The following is a 20,826-nucleotide window of genomic DNA, read 5'->3' as shown; positions in this document are numbered from 1 at the left end:
GAGACATTTTCAGATCTCCTAAAGTTTTATTGTGAGGCACTATATGACACAATAAAAAAACACTGAATTTGGAATCACAACAACCTAGCTCTAATTCTGTCCCTATCACCAACGAACAAACTAACTCTACTTCCTTTTCTTATTGATCCTCAGTTCCTTACTTATGTAACATTTGGACACTGAAATTTAAGTTTATTGTGCTCTGCAAAGTCAATGTCCCTAATTAGAGTGCACTGACAATGCCTCCCTGTGACTCCTATGTGAGGAAGTAGAAGAGACTTAAAGGAGATGATTCAAAAAATCATCAAAAGCACTGAAAGCATTCTTTAGGGGTTGGTGACACTCATTCATTCATTCATTCTAGCAACATATTCGCACATCCTATATAATAAAAGCCTGATATGCCAAGTGTCCGGTTGACTGGTCAACCGTTCAACCAATCAAAGCATAATATGCTAATGATATGCTAAGGCTGCTCAATGGCTTGTTATGACATGCACTGGCCACCAGGGGGCAGACAGTCAACCGGTCGCTATGATGTGCACTGACCACCAGGGGGCAGACATTACAACCAGTAGGTTAACTTGCTGCTGGGGTCTGGCTGATTGGGACTGAGCTAAACGGGCCGGACATACCCTGGAGCTCTCCCATGGTTGCTCTCCAGCTGGCAAATTTCCCACGTGTCGCCCCAGCCCTGATCATGCACCAGTGGGGTCCCCCGGCCTGGCCTGCACCCTCTCACATTCCAGGACCCCTTGGGGGATGTCGGAGAGCTGATTTTGGCCCGATCCTGCAGGCCAGGCTGAGGGACTCCACTGGTGCACGAATTCGTGCACCAGGCCTCCAGTATCCAAATAAATTAACAAGAAGTGTTTTAGCAGATTATGCAGTTATCAAAAAAAACAAGTCTTGGATATTCTGCTGGATGTAAAATTAGCATAAATTAACATTTTGTTTATGTGTTTAACCAATCAAAAGAACAGATTGCTCTAAAACTCAAAACCACCTAATTGTATTCCTAAAGTATTTCAGGCAATGATAGTCTCTGCCTCATCAGATACAGAGCATCGAAGTTAAGCAGAGTGGCAATGATTTCTTGGATATGACACCAAAAACACAGGCAACAAAAGTAAAAATAGACAACTGTAACTACATCAAACTTAAAAATTTGTGTGTGCCAAAAGACAATGAACAGTGCAAAGGCAGCCTATGGAATGAAAAAAAAATTTGCAGGTCATCCTATATAATAAAGAGGTAATATGAAAATTAACCCTCGCCGAAACCGGTTTGGCTCAGTGGATAGAGCGTCGGCCTGCAGACTGAAGGGTCCCAGGTTCGATTCCGGTCAAGGGCATGTACCTTGGTTGCTGGCACATCCCCAGTAGCGGGTGTGCAAGAGGCAGCTGATCGGTGTTTTTCTCTCATCGATGTTTCTAACTCTCTATCCCTCTCCCTTCCACTCTGTAAAATATCAATAAAATATATTTAAAAAAAAAAAAGAAAAGAAAATTAACCCTCATGCCCTCTCATCACAAGATGGTCGCCCCCCACATCATCACAAGATGGCCACCACAGGATGGCCACCCCCACGTCGTCACAAGATGGCCACCACAAGATGGCCACCCCCACATCGTCAAAAGATGGCTGCCCCCACATTGTCACAAGATGGCCACCCCCACATTATCACAAGATGGCCAGCAGGGGAGGGCAGTTGCGGGGGGGGGGGGGGGGGAACCAGGCCTGCAGGGGAGGGCAGTTGGGGGTGATCAGGCCGGCAGGGGTTTGCAGTTGGGGGTGATCAAGCTGGCAGGGTAGCAGTTAGGGGGCTATCAGGCTGGCAGGCAGAGTGGTTAGGGACAATCATGCAGCCAGGCAGGCGAGTGGTTAGGAGCCAGTGGTCCCGGATTGTGAGAGGGATGTCGGACTGCTGGTTTAGGTCTGATCCCTAGATCGGGCCTAAACCAGCAGTCCGACATCCCCCAAGGGGTCCCAGATTGGAGAAGGTGCAGGCTGGGCTGAGGGACACCCCCATCCCCGTGCACGAATTTCATGCACCAGGCCTCTAGTATGTTTAATAAAGGATTAATATCAGAATATATATAGAACTCATACAATTCAACAACAAAAAAATCAAATAACCCAATTTAAAAATGGGCAAAGAACTTGAATAGACATTTCTCCAAAGATATACAAATGGTCAACAAGTATATGAAAAGATGCTCAATACTACTACTTATCAGAGAAATGCAAATTAAAACCACAATGAAATACCACCTGACACCTAATAAAATGGCTACTATAAAAAACACAGAAAATAACAAGTGCTGTTGAGAATATGAAAAAAATTAGAACCCTTGTGCACTGTTGGTAGGATTATAAAATGATGCAATCACCATAGGAAACAGTATGATGATGCCTCAAATAAATAAAAATAGAACTACCATTACAACCCAGCAATCTCATTTCTGGGTATATATCCAAAAGCATTGAAAGCAAGGTTTCAAAAATATATTTGTACACCCCAAGTTCACAGCAGCACTATTCATAAGACACAAAAGGTTGAAGCAACCCAAATGTCCATTGAGGAATGAATGGATAAACAAAAAATGGCATATATATATAGATATAGATATAGACATAGACATAGATATAGATATAGATATAGATATAGATATATAGATACAGTTTCATCTTTAAAAAGAAAGGCAATTACATGCTACAACATGGATGAAACTTCATGACATATGCTAAGCAAAATAAACCAGTCATGAAAAGACAAATACTATATGATTGCACTTATATGAAATATCTAAAACAGTCAATATTAGCCCAGCCAGTGTGGCTCAGTTGGTTGAGCATCAGACTATGTACCAAGAAGTCACCAGGTTCAATTCTTGGTCAGAGCACATGCCCAGGTTTTGGACTCCATCCCCAGTAGGGGGGTGCAGGAGGCAGCTGAACGATGTTTCTCTCTCATCGATGTTTCTCTCTCTCTCTCTTCCTCTCCCTAAAAACCAATAAAAACATATTTTAAAACAGTCAATGCTATAAATTGCATTATATCCTTCCAAAATTCATGTTAAATTTAAGTAGAGGTAGGACTCTAACCCAATGTGACTGTATTTGAAGACAGGGCTCTTAACAAAGTACTTAAGTTACATGTGGTCATAAGAATGAAACCCTAATCTGATAAGACTGCTTATCTTCTTATCAGAAGAGAGACACAAGAGATCTCTCTCTTTCTCTCCGTGAGCAAAGAGAGATCATGTGAGGTCACAGCAAGAAGATATTTGTCAGGAAGAGAGGCCTTAGTAGAGACCAATCCTGACACACCTTGATCTTGGACTTCCAGCCTCTAGAACTCTGAGAAAATAAATCTCTGTTAATGTTTAAGCCATCCAGTCTGTGGTATTTTGTTATGGCAGCCCTAGCAGACTAATACAGTCAAATTTATAAAAACAAAAAATAAGAGGGATTGGGGAAAGTGGGAAGAGAAGAGTTGTGTTTAATGAGTGTAGAGTTTCAAATTTGCAAGATGAAAAAGTTCTGGAGATATATTTTACAACAATGTGAATATACTTGACATTATCGAACTATAGACTTAAAAAAACGGTTAAGATGGTAAATTTTATGTTATGTGGTTTTTATCACAATGAATACATAGAATTTCAATTTTCCTGCTGAAATAAAAGAATAAAAGGATAAGAAAAATACAACTTCACAAATAAAAACAACCACTAATACTATTTTATACATATGAAATGCATATGGATGTGGTTTATATTTGTTTTCATTTCATTAGACCATCTTAGGGCAAAAATAACATTTCTATTTTAGAAGCAATAATTACCTATATGTAGCCAACAGAGAGAAACCTAGTTAGTTTATAAAATATAATCTCTAAATTCTACTACAACTAGGGGTGAATATAACATATCTTTAACATTTCCTACCTCAATATATTTTGCAAGAAAATGCTATTAATAGAAGAACATAGAATAGGTCTTCTAAGTTCAAATTCTCTGAATTCTTAAATTGGTTATCTCTTGAAAAAGGTGGGAAGAACAAACAGCACTACTAGGACTTGTGTAACTCATACAATGAAGAGAATTCAATTCAGCTTAAAACAACAACAACACTTATTTACACTCAATTATTACATTCCCCTCATTCTTTTCTTTTAAAAATATGAGAACAAAGGACTAGATACCTATAAAATTCTTCATCATTTAATAAAAATAAATCTATTCTTCATGTTTCCCTAACAGAAAAAGAGAAAAGTGTAACAATAAACATTTATATTATATTTTCTAACAAAGTTAACATGTAAGATTATAGAGATTTTGGCTCATGCCACAGTAAAATTTCTCTTCTTTGCTGGCCTAAATACAATTTCAAAAAAATTTTGGGCTATGCCATCCAGAGGGATAAGATAGACACTGCTGGATTTTAGGAGGTAATCTAGACTAGGGTTTCTCTTTTGTGGCATCATTAGCATTTGGGGCTGGTTAATTCTTTGTTGTAGGGGGTCTCCAATGCACTGTACGACGTTTAAGAGGTTCTCTGGCTCTACCTACTAGATGCCAGTAGTCCTCTCCCAGCAAGTTGTAACAACCAAAACTGTCTAAAGACATTGCCAATGTCTCCTGAGGGGAAAATTACCCCCCGTCTAGAGAATGAGGACACAGGTAAAATGATGAATTGGCAGATTAAACTGCAAAAGTTAACTTTAAGTCCAAAGCTAAAAAGTTAATATTTAGTATCTAAATCTGATATGCAAACTAAAGAATGTGAGTTGTAGGATAATTGTGGGTGAGGGGAGGAGAGATTAAAAAATAGATTTCAAAATGTTAAGAGATATGTGTGTCTATTGCTAGAAAGAAAGAACACTCTAAAAATATTACTGCCACTTTTTTGTGTGTGTGCTCAAGGAAGTAAAACCCTAGTTACATTTGCTACTTTCCTCTTTTAGACTGCCATCTGGCAATCCATACTTCCACTAGAAAAAATTCTAGCCAACTGGACTAAAATAGTTAATGCACCAACACATGCACCAAAAATATGCCAGGGAGTCTACGGCTTCCTCAGTCATGCCCAAAAAGAAAGAAACTATCGTCCTCAGAAAACAAAAGTAAATAACTCACAGGATGCTTACACAACTTGGCAAAATTCCCCTCCTACCTCGGGGGGTGGGGGGACCAAGTCACACAGTAGCTGGAGGAAAAGCACAACAAAAGTATATAAAACAGGCAAACTAAAGTAATCAAATTCATTTACTGGACATCAACTCATTCCCAAGACATATGGAGTTAAAAAAATAAAGAGTCCCCTAATCAAATACAACAGAACACAACCTATAATAGTCATTATATTTCTGATGTCACAGAGATTTGTTAGGAATGAATGAAATAATGGGACAGGTGTAATGATCCTTGTAACACTCCTCAGGAAAGGCAGTGCGAAGATTCTTCATAATAATGAATAGAAGGTTCACCACCATAACTGAATCTACTCCCACTTCCTTTTTCTTAATACCCAGAGCTTCAAAGTACAGCTGCAAATCTACTTCTGCCCACCCTTATAATGCAAAAACTGGTATCAAACCAGAAGAAAATGACTTTTCCGTATTCACAGTGAGATTTAACACACCCTTCAGAAAAATCTACATTTCAAATAAATAAAAAAGATGATTTAAAAAGGTTTTAATAAACTTGTCTAAATAAATCTAAATACATAAAGGCACACACAGACATACATCCACACTAGTGAATAAAGAATATAATCAATGAATAACTTAAAAGTTTACTATGTATTAGAATACACACACACACACACACACATACACACAGCTCAACGAAGTCCCCAAAGCATCAAACACACATAAGCCTTATTCTCTGATCATGCATTAATAAAACACAAGGATAGTCAAGTGAACCTGTTTCATTTAGACTGGCATCAGATGCACAAAAATCTAAATGGCAGTTTGAGTGAGGGTGCAGGAAAATGGGCATTTATAGAAACTTCAGGTGGAAATATAAATCCATAATACATTTTTGCAAAACCATTTGATATTATCTATCAAAATTTTGAATGTCATATCCTTTGACTCAGCAATTATATTTCTAAAAATCCTTATTACAAAAATAGTACACATAATCACAAAACAAATGTACAACACACACAGGACAGTACTAACTACAGCAGCAAAAAAGTAACAACCCAAATATCTATCGACCGAAAAATGGTTAAATATTTACAGTACATCCATTTCATTAAATGACGAGCATAGACAGCATCTCCAAGACACAGTGTTTTTTTAAGTGTAAAAAATATACATGTACCATTCAACTTATGCTAAAATACAAGATAACAGAAAAAAGGAAAGGACGAATACACAATATACTTTTTACTTCTGGAAAGAGAAATGATGGAGAACTTCCCTATTTAACTTCATATTTGTCTCTACTGTATGAATATTTTATGAATTATACTGCTTGCATAATTCAAAGTCAAGCAATGATTTTTAAATTTTTCTTATTTATTTCCCAGAAAAAGACTGGGACCTTTTTGTTCCTGGTACAAATTTGATGGAACCCATTTTAGAGTACAGGACAAGTATAACTTCCAATCTGTTCAAATAAGACTTTCTGTTTCCTCTGCCGGGAATGCTCTTCCCTCCAATAAGCCTCACTCCCTAACTTCCTTCAAGTTTTCCAATTAAATATCATCTTAATCTGAGGAACCGTCCTTGCCTTTTCAATATAAAATGAAAACCTTCCCACACCCATTTAACCACTCCCCAACTACCTCACCTAGCTTTATATTCACTAGGTGTGATATTTACACCTGTGTCTTAGCATCCTTATCTCTAAACTAGAGGCCCAGTGCACGCAATTCATGCACTTGGTCGGGGGGGGGGAGGGGGAGGTCCCTCAGCCCAGCCTGCTCCCTCTTGCAGTCCAGGAGCCGTCAGTCGGACATCCTTAGCACTGCCACCAAGGCAGGAGAGGCTCCTGCCACCACCGCTGCGCTCGCCAGCCGTGAGCCCGGCTTCTGGCTGAGCAGCGCTCCCCCTGTGGGAGCGCACTGACCACCAGGGGCAGCTCCTGCATTGAGCGTCTGCCCCCTGGTGGTCACTGCACGTCATAGTGACCAGTTGTTCCACCATTCAGTCAATTTGCATATTAGCTGTTTATTATATAGGAGGATGGGGGTGATAATAGTATCTACCCACCGAGTGCTGTTAGACTTAAATAAGCTAGAAGCCCTTAGATGAGAATTTGTCTCATAGTATGGGCCACATTAATCTTTGATACTTTTGTCTGTTTTGTTTATGATCTGCCTTCGCCCTCTTAGAACGACAACCCAAGGAGGCAGGGACTGTGTTTTATTTGCTAGTGTATCCCAAATGCCTGGAAACTGCTTATCAGTACTAGTAAATATTCATAGTTGTTGAGTTTGATTTAGTACTGCAGCCATATGTAGAGACAGCTGAGATTATAAGAAAAAGACCAATTGTTTTCAGTAAAAGCAAGCTTTCTGCACATTAGCATGAATCATCTATAATAACTCAATCTACTTTGAAAGGATAACATTTAGGAGTATGACTCCAAGAAGCTTCAAGTACAGAAGTGGTACAGTAGCATTTAATTCATTAATTTCTTAACACCAACATGGCAACAGAAACTAAAACATAAAGTGAAATGAGAAAACAAGAGCACAACTTACTTTTCATTCCTACTTTTGATGCATGGCTGGTAAAGGACTTTGACAGCATTCCGAGCAGAACTGGAATCTGCCTTCAATATGTCTTCCAACAAGGGAAACTTTTTGACACTTCTGGAACTCACCAAAGATTCAATCACCACACTGTCTGAGTTTAAAAGCCATAGCTAAAGATAAGGAGAGAAAAGTCCAAGTATAAGGATATCATCACCCCACCCCTATCTCATATCACCACTCAAAAAAACAAACACAAAACAAACCTATAAAAATATCAGAAAAAATATAAGAGAACCATCTATATAATTTTTAAGGAAGGTAAGCCTTTCAAAGTATAACCTTGGTAGAGTAATCAACATGATAAATTTTGAAAAAAACAAGAAAAAGACAACTAGCTAGAAAGAAGTATTTAATACAAATATAGCACTCCTAAAAACCCAGCCCAGTGGAAATGCAGGCAAAGAATATGAACAGCATTAACAGAAGAAATAAGTGATAAACATATAAAAATGTTAATATAACTAGCAATAAGGAAATGCAAAATTTGTATGCCACCCCTTTTCACTTATCCGATTGGCAAATACCAGAAGATTGATACCCCCAGTTCAGAAGAGGGCTTTGGATGGATCTTCCCAAACACTGCTGGTGGAAGGGTGGGGATTTGGAGGCATGTGATTCAATCAGGGAATACTCTCAGGAGACATGGAGTAAGGTGAACAGGATAAGGCGAAGGAAGGAGCCAGGCAAGGATGTGAACTCAGCTGGAATCTGGCTCAGCCTGATCCCACAGGGACATCATACCTAGAGTTTGTCCCACACCTTGAGAGACAGGAGACCCCAGCTTTATTGCAGCTTTATTTACCAAAACCAGGAGGTAGAAACAATCTGAATATCCATCAATGAATGAATAAAGAAACTGTGGCACAGATATATATAATGGAAGGAAATCTTGTAATATGAGACCACATGGATGACGAACCTTGAGGACATTATGCTAAGTGAAACAAGTCAGACACAGAAGGACAAAAAATGCATGATCCCATTTATATGAGGAATCTAAAATAGTCTAACTCATAGAAGCAGAGAGTAGAATGGTAGTTGCCAGGGGCTGGGGGAGGGAGAAACGAGGACCTGCTATAAGTATTGTGCTTATAGTTAACAATACTGTATTGTGCACTTAGAAATCTGTGAAGGGTCCCAGCTGGTGTAGCTCAGTTGTTTGAGCGTCATCCCATGCACCAGGAGTGGCTGACTGAATGACCAGTCAGGGCACATGCCTGGCTGTGGGCTCAGTCCCCAGCAGAGGATGTGCAGGAGGCAGCTGATGGATGTTTCTCTCTCATCCATGTTCTCTCTCTCTCTCTCTCTCTCTCTCTCTCTCTCTCTCTCTCTCTCTCTCTCTCTCTCTCTTCATCTCTCTGAAATCAATTAAAAACATACTTTAAAAAAATCTGTGAAGCGGGTAGGTCTCATGTTAAGTTTTCTTACCATGAAATAAACAAAAAAAATTCATGAGTATCAAAAAGAAAAAAAAAATAGAATTCTGTTATACTGACCAAGAAAAGCCATTAAAAACTTAGTGAAAACATTGTTTTGTGGTATGAGCTTCTACAGAGCAGGAATCAGGTTGTATTTCTCTCTATAACCCTAGGATCTAGCACACAGAAGCATTTGATCATTTGTTATTAAGTTAAGGAAGTTTTATTTGTGAATTAAACTGATATTAAAATTAAGCTGACATTAAAAATTCTTTGTTTTTTTAATCAACTGTTTTCTAGACCTGAGAATTAAGAAAAAAGAATGACAAAAACTAAAGAATTTCTGAGAATTTTACTAGGGTGACAAAAAGCTGAGTGAAATAATTTCTTACCAAGATGTACTGTTTGCCGTCATGACCTTGAACACTGAATCTAAAAGTGCTTCTAGCAGAGGAGAGTTCCACTAGGCACTGAGCGACAGTGCTCTGTACAAACTGAGACCTGTTTGAACAGAAATCAATTTTCACAATATGCCTCTCATAATAACTCTAAATGGCAAGATGAGCCAAAAATACCCACGGGTACCTAAAAGTCAGAGACATGTGCATGCCACATTCTTCTACATGCCATCCCTTCCCTCACAACTAATGTGGATTTTAATATATTTTAATGTATTTGCTCTCGTCTTCTTATATCCTATGCTCCAATCCTTAGTACATTTCCCACCCCAAACCTAACTGAATAAAAAATAGCATGTCAGCCCTGTCCGGTGTGCTCAGTGGATGGAGCATCGGCCTGCACACTGAAGGGTCATCCATTTGATTCCTGGTCAAGGGTGCGTACTTCTGTTATGGATTCATCCCCTACCCCCAGTTGGGGCACATTTGGGAGGCATGTGTCTCTCTCACATCGATGTTTCACTCTCTTCCTCTGTCTCCCCCCTGCTCCCTCTGTGAAAAGCAATGGGAAATCCTCAGGTGAGAATTAAAAACAAAGTATTCAGACAAGTCAATGTTCCACTTGCGCTGCACATTAAACAGTGAATAACTAAGTTTAAAAAGGCAAGAAATTTCCTCCCAAACATTAGGCAGCATTATCTATACTAATAAAAGGGTAATATGCTAATTAGACCAGACATCCTTCCGGACAAAGCCATGGTGGCAGGGCCAAGGCAGAGGCAGTTAGGGGTGATCAGGCTGGTAGGGAGAGCAGTTAGGGGGATCAGGCCAGCAGGGGAGAGCAGTTAGAGGGATCAGGCAGGCAGGTGAGCAGTTAGAAGCCAGCGGTCCTGGATTGTGAGAGGGATGTCTGACTGCCAGTTTAGGATGACATCCCCTGAGGGGTCTCAGATTGGATAGGGCACAGGCCGGGTTGAGGGACACGCCCGCTCCCTGTGCACGAATTTCGTGCACCAGGCCTCTAGTCTACAATATTTCCATTTGGATCCCCTAAAGTGTCAGAACTTAGGTACATAAGGAAAGCATTTATAGGAAAATAAAGTTTAGGGTTATATTTAGATTGCCAAATCATTAGACATCAATAATGAACTAAAATATATACTATAGTTAACTTCTGTTTGAAACTAAAATAATTCAAAGAAAAGAAACACTAATGGATTTAGTTGCTAAGTACCATTTTAAAAAAACCAACATTAGGAAACTGAACCGTATCTCAAATTTTAAGTACATTTAATTACAACCAAAAATAATTATGCAAAAATCTATTGATGATTAGGTTATAAAACCTTGGATATCTGGCACATAGAAAGAAACACAAATCTGAATTAGATTTATATGAACACATTTGTCTATAACATCATGTAAGTAAACCATAAATAAATCCTCAAGTCTTTTACGAGTGTGGTTTGGTCCAACTAATCTTTCCAAATAAAGAGAAGTACAAATAAAAATGAATTCCCAAGTAATCCAATGTACTTATGTTTTCCTACATTTGAAATTACAGAATAAATATAATTTGCTATTATACCTTGGTATGATGGGAAAATTTCTCTCAGATGGCTGCATAATCACCTCTGTCATATAAAACTTAATGGTTTCTAGAAAGAAAAAATAGAAAATAAAAAATCTTCCCAATATACTAATATTTTTATTGTGGGCATGTTGGTCCCAAATTACGACATTCAAACTAAATAGTCAATATATTGGTAAAATTAAAATTTGGTAAAAGTTTTTTAAAAGTGACTGAGTTTAAGAAGATAAAGCCTTGATGACTACAAGGAGACAGCCCTGACGCTTCAGACAGCTTGGTGTCACTTCAGAAGAGCATGTCCCAAGTGCATCTGATGTAGTAAGACTCTGCTCACACATGTGGAAGATTATAAAAATTAGTCACACAGCCGTGGCCTATTATCTAGAAATTAGTCACTTGGTTTCTGCATTTCTACAGAGTAGCTACAAACCTAGAAGTCACTGAAAAAGGCTTTTTAGTCATAGTACCTGAAGCCCTAGCACAAACGCTGTGAACCTTACATTAGAATTTACCCAAAATTTCACTGAGTCTATAAAAGTACAATTCCCATCAATTCTGGTTATCTGCTTACTTAGTTTACAGAAAAATTTAAACAGTAAACTAAATATCTCATAGAAATAAATATAAACACAATCATTTTGTATTATTTAAAAATCTGTGAAAAAGATGTACTCTCACTGGCAATGAAGGAAATACAAATTAAAATGAAATTATTTTTGCATCAAATAAATAAAATAATTTTAATGATAAGGTGCAGCACTAATGAACACATGGAGAAATGGGTACACATTCACAGACTGTTGTCAGAATTGAAAATTATATATTTCTGAAAAGCCACTTAGCAAAGGCCTTAAAAATGTGTTTATATTTTGATATCATAAGAATTTATCTCAAAGGAATACTCATAGGTATCTCCAAAAATTTATCTATAATGATGCTCATAATAATAGAAAAATATTGAAAAATTAAATGTCTAAAAATTAAGGATGAATGGGTTAAATAAACAATTATACATTTAGGGACAAGAATTCTATTTAGTCATTAAAAATAATGTACCAAATAATTTTTGTTTTTATAAGATGAAATTTATTCCTAATATATTTTCTGAAAATGTTTTCAATTGCCCAATACAGAAAAAGGCCAAAAAAAAAAAAAATCAATACTGCTTAACAGATTATTATATATCAAGCCATAATGATGCATTTATTTTTCTTTGAAGTTCATTTTCAATTTACTATTTTGAAGTCATTTTATTAAATGAAGAACTGAACCTTCTAATTTTATGAAGTGATCCCTTTTATCCCAGCTGCTGTTAAAATAATTTAACTCTATAATTTTAATCCCACAGGTTATTATTAATCCTCTTTGCTTTTCATTTTCCTGTAGTGTCCCTGTGTCTAGCTATGAATTTGTTTTTATTTATCTTTCTTGGGCCTCATATCATTAGAATTCATTGGACTTTTTGAATCTGAAGATTTTTGTTCTCCATATGTTTTGTAAAATTATCTGCAATTATCTCTTCACATATTGCCTATGTTCCATTCTACTTCCCTTTTCTTTCTAGAAGTTTGGTTAAACATGCGTTAAATCTTCTCAGAGTATGATTTATGTCATATCTCCTATGTACCTTCTTGTCTCTTTGTCAGATTACAGATATTTTTTTTACTTATGTATCTTCTGTTCATTAATGCTTTCTCCAAATTGTACCTACTCTGCCATTAAACTACTCATTGAATTTTACATTTCAATTATAATATATTTTTATTACTTTTAAATTTGTTTATTGATTTTAGAGAGGAAGGGAAAAGGGGAGAAAGAGAAATGCTGATGTGAAAGAGAAACATCTATCGGTTACCTCCTATATGCACCCTGAGCAGTGACTAAATGCACAACCTGGACATGTGCCCTGACTGGGAATGGAACTGGTGACCTTTTGGTGCACTGGACAATGCTCAACCAACTGAGTCACACCAGCGAGGACTGAATTATAATATATATATTTTTTAATTCTATTGTGAATCTTTTTCAAATATTAGTTTCCTTTTCCTTTTGAGACCATCAAGTTTGCCTTTTATATTTTTAAATATAGTCAGCATGGTTGTTTTAGTTTACATCTGAAAATTCCAATAACAGAAGTCTGTTTCTATTGTTTGCTATTTTTGTTCTTATTGATGGAACAAATAATGATTTACTTGTTTGCTTATTTATATTTGGTTATATAGTGAACACTGCACTTGACAGATTTTGTGAGAATAATATGAGTTTTACAGTGAAGATACCTTCCTCCATAAGTGATTTGCATTTGATTTTGCCAGGCACACAGTGTTATGTCTGCACAAAGCAGAATAACCAAGTTCAAGACCTGAAATATCCTAAAGTCCCAAAGGATTGATACTTGTCTGTAATTCTACAGAGCTGGTCTGCTTTTGATTCACCTTCACTGTTAAGATATGACTCTTTAGCATCTCATATTTTTGTATAGGCACTTAGTAGGTTCCCATCTTGTATAGTCTTTGATTTCTGTCTTTACTTCCCAAAGCAACCAAAATAAAAGTTCTAATTTTAGAAAACTGGCAAATTGCAGGGAAAAGGTGCTTCAATTTTGTGCTAAACTCTTTTGAGTTTGCTTTTGTGGTAATTTCCACAAAATTTCCATTTACCTTGCTCCTCATTCCTCCCTCTGGATTCCAATTACTGCTGGTATCTCTTACTTTAGCCTGAATAACTTTGCTGAGAATATTTTGTAGAGACGATCTGCTAGTAATACATTACTTCCATCTATTTATATAAAAATGTCCTCGTTTTGCCTTCATTTTCGAGGGATAGTTTTGCTGGGTATAGAATTATTAGTTGACAGGTGTTCCCCCTCCCTAGCATTTTGAATATCTCATTTTAGTGTCTTCTGGCTGTCATTATTTCTATAAATCAGCCTCAATTATATCCTGAAATTTCTATGTGTTATTTTGTTTTCCTCTTGCTACTTTAAATATTCTTTGCATCTTTAGCTTTTTCTTTTTTTAATATATTTTATTGATTTTTTACAGAGAGGAAGGGAGAAGGATAGAGAGTTAGAAACATCAATGAGAGAGAAACATCAATCAGCTGCCTCCTGCACACCCCCTACTGGGGATGTGCCTGCAACCAAGGTACATGCCCTTGACCGGAATCGAACCTGGGACCCTTGAGTCCGTAGGCTGACGCTCTATCTACTGAGCCAAACTGGTTAGGGCTAGCTTTTTCTTAATATATATATTTTTTATTTCAGAGAAGGGAGAGGAAGAGAGAGAAATATCAGTGATGAAAGAGAATGATCAATTGGCTGCCTCCTGCATGCTCCACACTGGGGATCGAGTCCGCAACCCAGGCATGTGCCCTGACCGGGAATTGAACTGTGACCTCCTGGTTCATAGGTTGACGCTCAAACACTGAGCCACACTGGCAGGGCTTTTCACTTTTAGGTTTTTTCAGTTTGATTATAATGTGCCTGGGTGAAGTGTTCTTTTTAGTTTATTCTATTTGAGATTCATTACAGTACTTGGATCTGAAAGTTAATATTTTTCAGCAAATTTGCCAATATTTCAGCCATTTTTTTCTATAATTTTTTTCCTGACCTTTGTTTTTCTCCTCACCTTCTGAGACTCCAATTACACATTTATTGAAAAACTTAAGATTGTATCTTGAATCCCTGAGGTTCTATTCATTGTGCTTTAGATTTTTTTCTTTCTGTTCTCTGGGTTGGTTAATTTCTATTAATCTACTTCAGTGATTTTTTTTTTCTTCTGTCATCTCAAATATGTGGCTTAGCTAATCCAATGATTTTACAGTTACTATAATTGTCAGCCCTGCAATTATCAACTGGTTCTTTCTTTTAAGTTTCCATTTGCCATTAGTTCACTCAAGAGGCTTTTTAAAATTCTTTGCCATATTTATAATAGCTGCTCAATATCTCTGTCTGCTAAATCTAATATTTGTGCTGACTCTGCACCTGTTTATTGAGTTCTGTTTTTTTCCTTGAAAATGAATCACTCTGTTCTCTTTGCCTGTAATTTCTAGATGGAAGTAAGACATATGAAATACACGGTAGCAATTCTGGATTGGCTTTTGTTCTCTTCAGGGTTGATGGTTTATAGATATAGCCCGGATTCAAACTGTGAAATACGTCTTTCCACAGTGCATCGCCTCTTATGACTCTGCTCAGTTTTATTTTGTTTCGCCGGTTCACTAGAGAGTATTTACTGCACTTGCATAGTTTAGCTCTCAGCAAATTTGGGAAGAAGTTCCGCTCAAACACCTCAAGCCAGTAAGGCTCCAACCTTCTGCTGCTCAAGTTGTGTGTGGATTAAAGAATGCAATCCAAGGTACAGCAAATTTGCAGGTCTCCCCAAGCTTTCAATTCTTACTGAACTCTCTGCATCTATTTCATGCATTTATAGATTAGCAGTCAGCCAGAGTTGTGCAAAGAAGATAACGTCTCAGCCCTTCTATGGCCTTGATACTCCCAAATTTTTCCTCTTTAATTTCCAGTTTCTCCCTCAACCACAATTACCACCTGTAAACAATAAAGCTGAGTGCTTCCTGCCCAAGCTAAGACAGGGAGCGTGGCAATGCTCCCCAAGAGACAAGGGTACAAATTTGCCATTCTAAGCAAAAGCAATAGCAGTTTCTCATAACTAAATCATTCTTCAAATCACTGCTTCATTCTGGTCTTCCAGCGATTGTTCTTAACCATTTTTTGAACTTGTACAGTCTTGTATTTGTTTTCTACAGAATGGAACTATTCTTTATAGCACTGTTTTTGAAAGTGGAGTCCTACTAATTTACTTTCATCACCTCACACACCCTCAACATATATTGACCCCCTAATATACGTATATATTACATCATAAAGATTTTTGGTTAAGTCAATATTCAGTGTTTACACTATGGTGATCATGATGATACAATGGCAATGTTTCCTTTCTTGTTCAATCTTCTGTTTTCCTGCAATGCATAATTGCTTTCTTTTTCATGTGTTTAGTTTTCCAAGCACCTTTAGCTAATTCTTCCCATGTGATGAAGTGATTTGTCTCAAGATTATTTGTTTCATGTGGTCAAACAAATAAAAAAAGTTATCAGTTTCACCTTACAACTGAAAACGTCTTTACTGCAATCTTCTCTCCTCCTGATTCACCCCAGACTGTTATCCTCTAGGCCCGCTGCACATCCCTCATCTTGAGACTTCTTTAACTTGCTCTCCTGTGTTGGATAATCTGTTTCCTATGTCCTCTCTTTTGAGATTGAATCCCTAGTTTTGGTGATAAATATCCTATACTAGATTCCTAAGGAAAATATACCATTGCGATCTATATTTAAAAATCATGTTATTTCCAGAATTGTATTTGTTATCTTCATACTTGATTTATGATTTGTCTGTGTATAGTATTCTGGGTTAAAAATCTTTTTTCTTCTAAATTATGAAGGCATTGCTTCATTGTCTTTTAGCTTTCAACACTGCTGTGAAGTTCTAATTCCTAATCCTTTGTCCAACTACCTCCTTTTTTCTCTCTCTGGAAACTTTATCCTTGGTGTTCAGAAATTACTCAATGACGTGGCTTGGAGTAGCTTCCCCGCTATTCCTCCATTAATTATACTTGACACTTAGTGGGCCCTTTCTATTGACAAACTTAAGCCCTTGCTCTGGAAAATAGCCTTGTGATATATTTTTTTGGTATTTTTTGTTCTTTGATAATTCCCTACACCCTACTGTCTCTATTCTCTTTTTCTAGAATTCCCATTATCTAGATGTTAGATGTCCTAAAAGGCTCAGTGCATTCATTCATTCAACAAATATTACTAGATACCCATCATGTGCCAGATGTTCTACTAGTAAGTGCTGGGATTACATGATAAATGAGATAGACAATATCCCTATCCCCCAGAAACTTACGTGATGATTTTTTTTAAAATACTTCCTCTCCCAATTTTCCAGTCCCTGTCAATTGTTTCTGATTTCTAAGTTAGCAACCTTAATTTTATCGTCCATTCCTTTGACTAGCTTTTAAAGTCATTACACCTTTAATTCTATATTCTCCAAATTATGAAGTATTATTTCATTCTCCAAGGACATTTATTATGCTTTAGAAAAGATTTTCTTCTATTTTATACATAATTTGTTTCTTCTAAGTGCCTTTGCTATGCTAACTTATTTATTTGCTTTGGTCTCTTTCATGTTGGAAGTTCCCTCAAATATTTGTTCATTGTCAGCAATCCATCCATATTTAAGTGTAAGGTAATAAAATGCTAAGGGAAAGCTTTTGGCTGTAGGTATAAGGCTTGTTGATTGTAGTTTAGTTGAATATAAGCTCATTTTTATTGAAAGATCCCTAAGAATTGGTGTCTCCAAATCTTTTCTCTGATTGGTGCTCTTCCCATTACTTCAAGAAAGGGTTCTCCAATCTCCTAGCTTGAAAGTATAAGCAAGTTGCAAGGGGAGGAGGAGAAATAGGAGCTCCCTATATAAACTTTGATTTAATCATCCTGCTTCCAGCCCTTTGTCTCAGACTGCCTTCCCTGTTCCTGCTGCCCCCAAATTGTAACCAGTTCTGGGGTTTACAATGAATACTGGCTCACTTCTCACCCAATAACCTTCTGCAGACACTTAGGCTGTGGCTCTCCCCACATTGCCAAGTTTGTTCCCAAGGGTGTCTCTCAGCTTTATAGCTTCGAAAAAAGTTTGCCTACACCTCTCGTTTACGTCACTGCTGTGTCCTCTCTATTTCTCTTTGTCGCTGCAGATGCGTATCTTTTTAATTACTCAACATACATTTTGACTAGACTTCAGGGAGGAGTGAAAATCATTTAAAAAAATTAATTCACTTTACCTAACTTAAATTTTCTAAGTTGTTGCTTAAGGGGCTTGCTTTCATTCTCCAAAAATAACAGTGAAGAGGACTGCATCCTCTACTGCTGCTCATTCTTCTTTTTCTGTTCACTCCAAGGAAGTAACTACTTAGGAGATTCCGATTATATTAAAAACAATTATTCATCTCCCACAAAGCTAACACAGCATGTTGTAGCTGTAGATATTTTTAAACTATATCTTTAAATAGTATGCATTTTAATTACTGGGATTTTCATTATTACATTTCAAAGCAGTATAACATAGACTTTATATAAAATATAATTAACATTATTGGGAAGAACAAGGAGCAAAGTACAAAACTCAAAATGTATTTTCTTCCATTTCAACAGGTTCTCTCCCACCCCTAGCCCCAAAATACATCCCTGAGGCAGAGGACAGCCAAGACAAGCAACTTTTCCATCATCTTTGGCAACCAACTCTTCTGATTGAGGAACTGTGTTAAGAAAAAAAGTCTCCAATCTTCTTTAAGACAGACCCAACTACAAAGTTTATATAATTGCTTTATATCTACAAAGAGGATATGAAATATTACAAATGACCCTACTTCTTAATGCTTAAAATTCAATTACCATGTAGTTATAAAGGTCAAAATACACAAAGTTCTTAGCCTACTGGATGTTAGTTGATTTCTATTTTTAAAAGTATAAATTCTGTAACATATATTAGTCATCTATCTTTCATATATATTTTCTATAAAACCTCCTTCTATTGGCTTTTTAACAAAAAGGCAATCATTTTGGCTTTTTCTTACCTGATGACATGGTCTCTCCCAACATTACCTTGCAACGCTTACAAATTACTTTGGTATTTGCCTTTGGTTTCTGTAGAACAGAAAAATGTCATTTAAATGTCATTCTGCTTTTCTTAAAAGGAACATATAATTTTAACATAGTCTCTAGGGTTTACATTGAACTTTACATTTTATTTTGCCCTATCCTAAATACTGGGAATACATTTAGCTTGTTGCATAATTCACATACACAGACATAATTTTTTTCAAGTCTAAAGACAGAATAATGAACAGAACGATTTTTCCAAACCTAGCCACTTCTTGATAATCTAAATGTTGCCAGACAATTTGAATAAGGAGCCCTTTACATTGCTAAAAGCACCTGCAAATATCCCAATCATTTAGAGTTGGCACATGGTGGGCAACAAAGGCAGAGAGGGTAGGTGACTTGCCCCAACTCATGTGTCTAGAAAACAGAAGAATCAGAACTTGAACTCATTATTTTTCTCCTACTCCAGTGTAGATCATGTTAAAGTAATCTATAATTCATAACCACCCATCAGAAGCTAAAAATATCTAACCCATTCATATAATTTTATTTTTCCAGTTAACATATACATTAGAACAGAAAAGATGGCTAGTGTTCTGGGACAAATTCCTGAAACATTCTCAAACTTCAAAAATCCATACTCATCATTTAGGATACAGATTAAATTGGCTAGCATTCACCTAACCATTAAGCAAACAAAAAATGCTCTTTATGACACAGAGAACAGATGGTAGTTACCAGAGGTGAAGTTGGGTGGGGGTTGGCAAAAATGGGTGAAGGGGGTCAAAATAAACATAAATAAGTAAAATTATATATATATATATATATATATATATATATATATATATATATATCTTAAATAAATAAAATAAAGAAGTCCTGGGATGTATTGTAGAGCATGGCAACTATAATTAATAAAATATTTCATATTTGAAAGTTGCTAAGAGAGTGAATCTTAAATATATTCATCACAAGAAAAAGAAATGTAACTCTATGGTGATGGATGTTAACTAGACTTATTGTGATGATCATTTTGCAATATGTACAAATAGCAAATCCTTATATAGTATACCTGAAAGTAATATGTTATATGTCAATTATACCTCAATTAAAAAAAGTCTTACTACTTTGCGGTTTGTTGTAGAAGTTATGTTATAAGCAATAGCAAAGTGGTTAAAAGCTCAGAGTCTGGGGCCAGACTTCCTAAGTTCAAATCCCAACTCTGTTATTTACTAGACTTGTGACCTTGGGCAAGTTAACTATCCTGTATTGGTTTCCTTATCTGTGAAATGGACTTAATAGCAGTCTTTAATTCACAGTTATTTATTAGGATTTAGAAAAGAGTGTTATAAAGCACTGTCCTGGGTACATGGTAACTACTAAGGTGGATGTTACATAAATATACTATTGGCACAAATCATCCCAGAAATGGGCAGAAAATCCATACCCTCCCACAAAGGGACTGATTTTTCGCCCTTTACTACGCAGCCACTGTACATTAGTAAAGAATCTTAAAAAAAAAAACCACAACACAAAATGAAAGAAAGCCCTTTTCACATCCATAGTAATACCTGTGTTAAAGCCACACAGTATTTGTCTCACCCAGATATACTGCTAAATTGCAGAAGTCACATAAAAGTGGGCAGGGAGAAGACGATTCCCCAACTCTGGCCACCTGAGGTCATCCCTCTTGGGAAATCCCAGAAAAGAATGCTGGTCTAACGAGGAAATAGTGACTTTCTGATGTGGGATAACATATGTAGTAATCTAAGGAATAGGTCTTAACAGATTTGTATAAGGAAGTAGAATTACATTTCCCATGACATAAATGTTTCCTGAAAAACTGTACACAAAGCACATTTAAACTGAGTTCCATGGATGTGCTGCTAGTACCTGATAGTGTTGACATTTGAATCTTGGTCCCCTAGATGCTAAAGCTTATGCTTGTAATCACTAT

The 20,826-nt window shown here is 36.7% G+C and overlaps 1 protein-coding gene across 1 annotated transcript in view; it reads right to left on the bottom strand.

Annotated features, from left to right (window-relative positions):
• Nucleotides 1-20,826, bottom strand: part of UBE3D (ubiquitin protein ligase E3D) — a 161,204-nt gene that overhangs the window by 106,328 nt on the left and 34,050 nt on the right. The window contains exons 5-8 of the mRNA XM_080664137.1: nt 18,842-18,911; nt 11,187-11,256; nt 9,593-9,701; nt 7,729-7,892 (exon numbers count right to left, since the gene is read on the bottom strand). Coding sequence (XP_080520263.1) covers nt 7,729-7,892; nt 9,593-9,701; nt 11,187-11,256; nt 18,842-18,911 — 413 coding nt within the window. The remainder of the gene's footprint in view (nt 1-7,728; nt 7,893-9,592; nt 9,702-11,186; nt 11,257-18,841; nt 18,912-20,826) is intronic.

The sequence above is a fragment of the Plecotus auritus genome, assembly GCF_963455305.1.
Source record: "Plecotus auritus genome assembly, chromosome: 4".
Taxonomy (NCBI): Eukaryota; Metazoa; Chordata; class Mammalia; order Chiroptera; family Vespertilionidae; genus Plecotus; species Plecotus auritus.
This window is presented reverse-complemented; position numbering and strand designations above follow the sequence as displayed.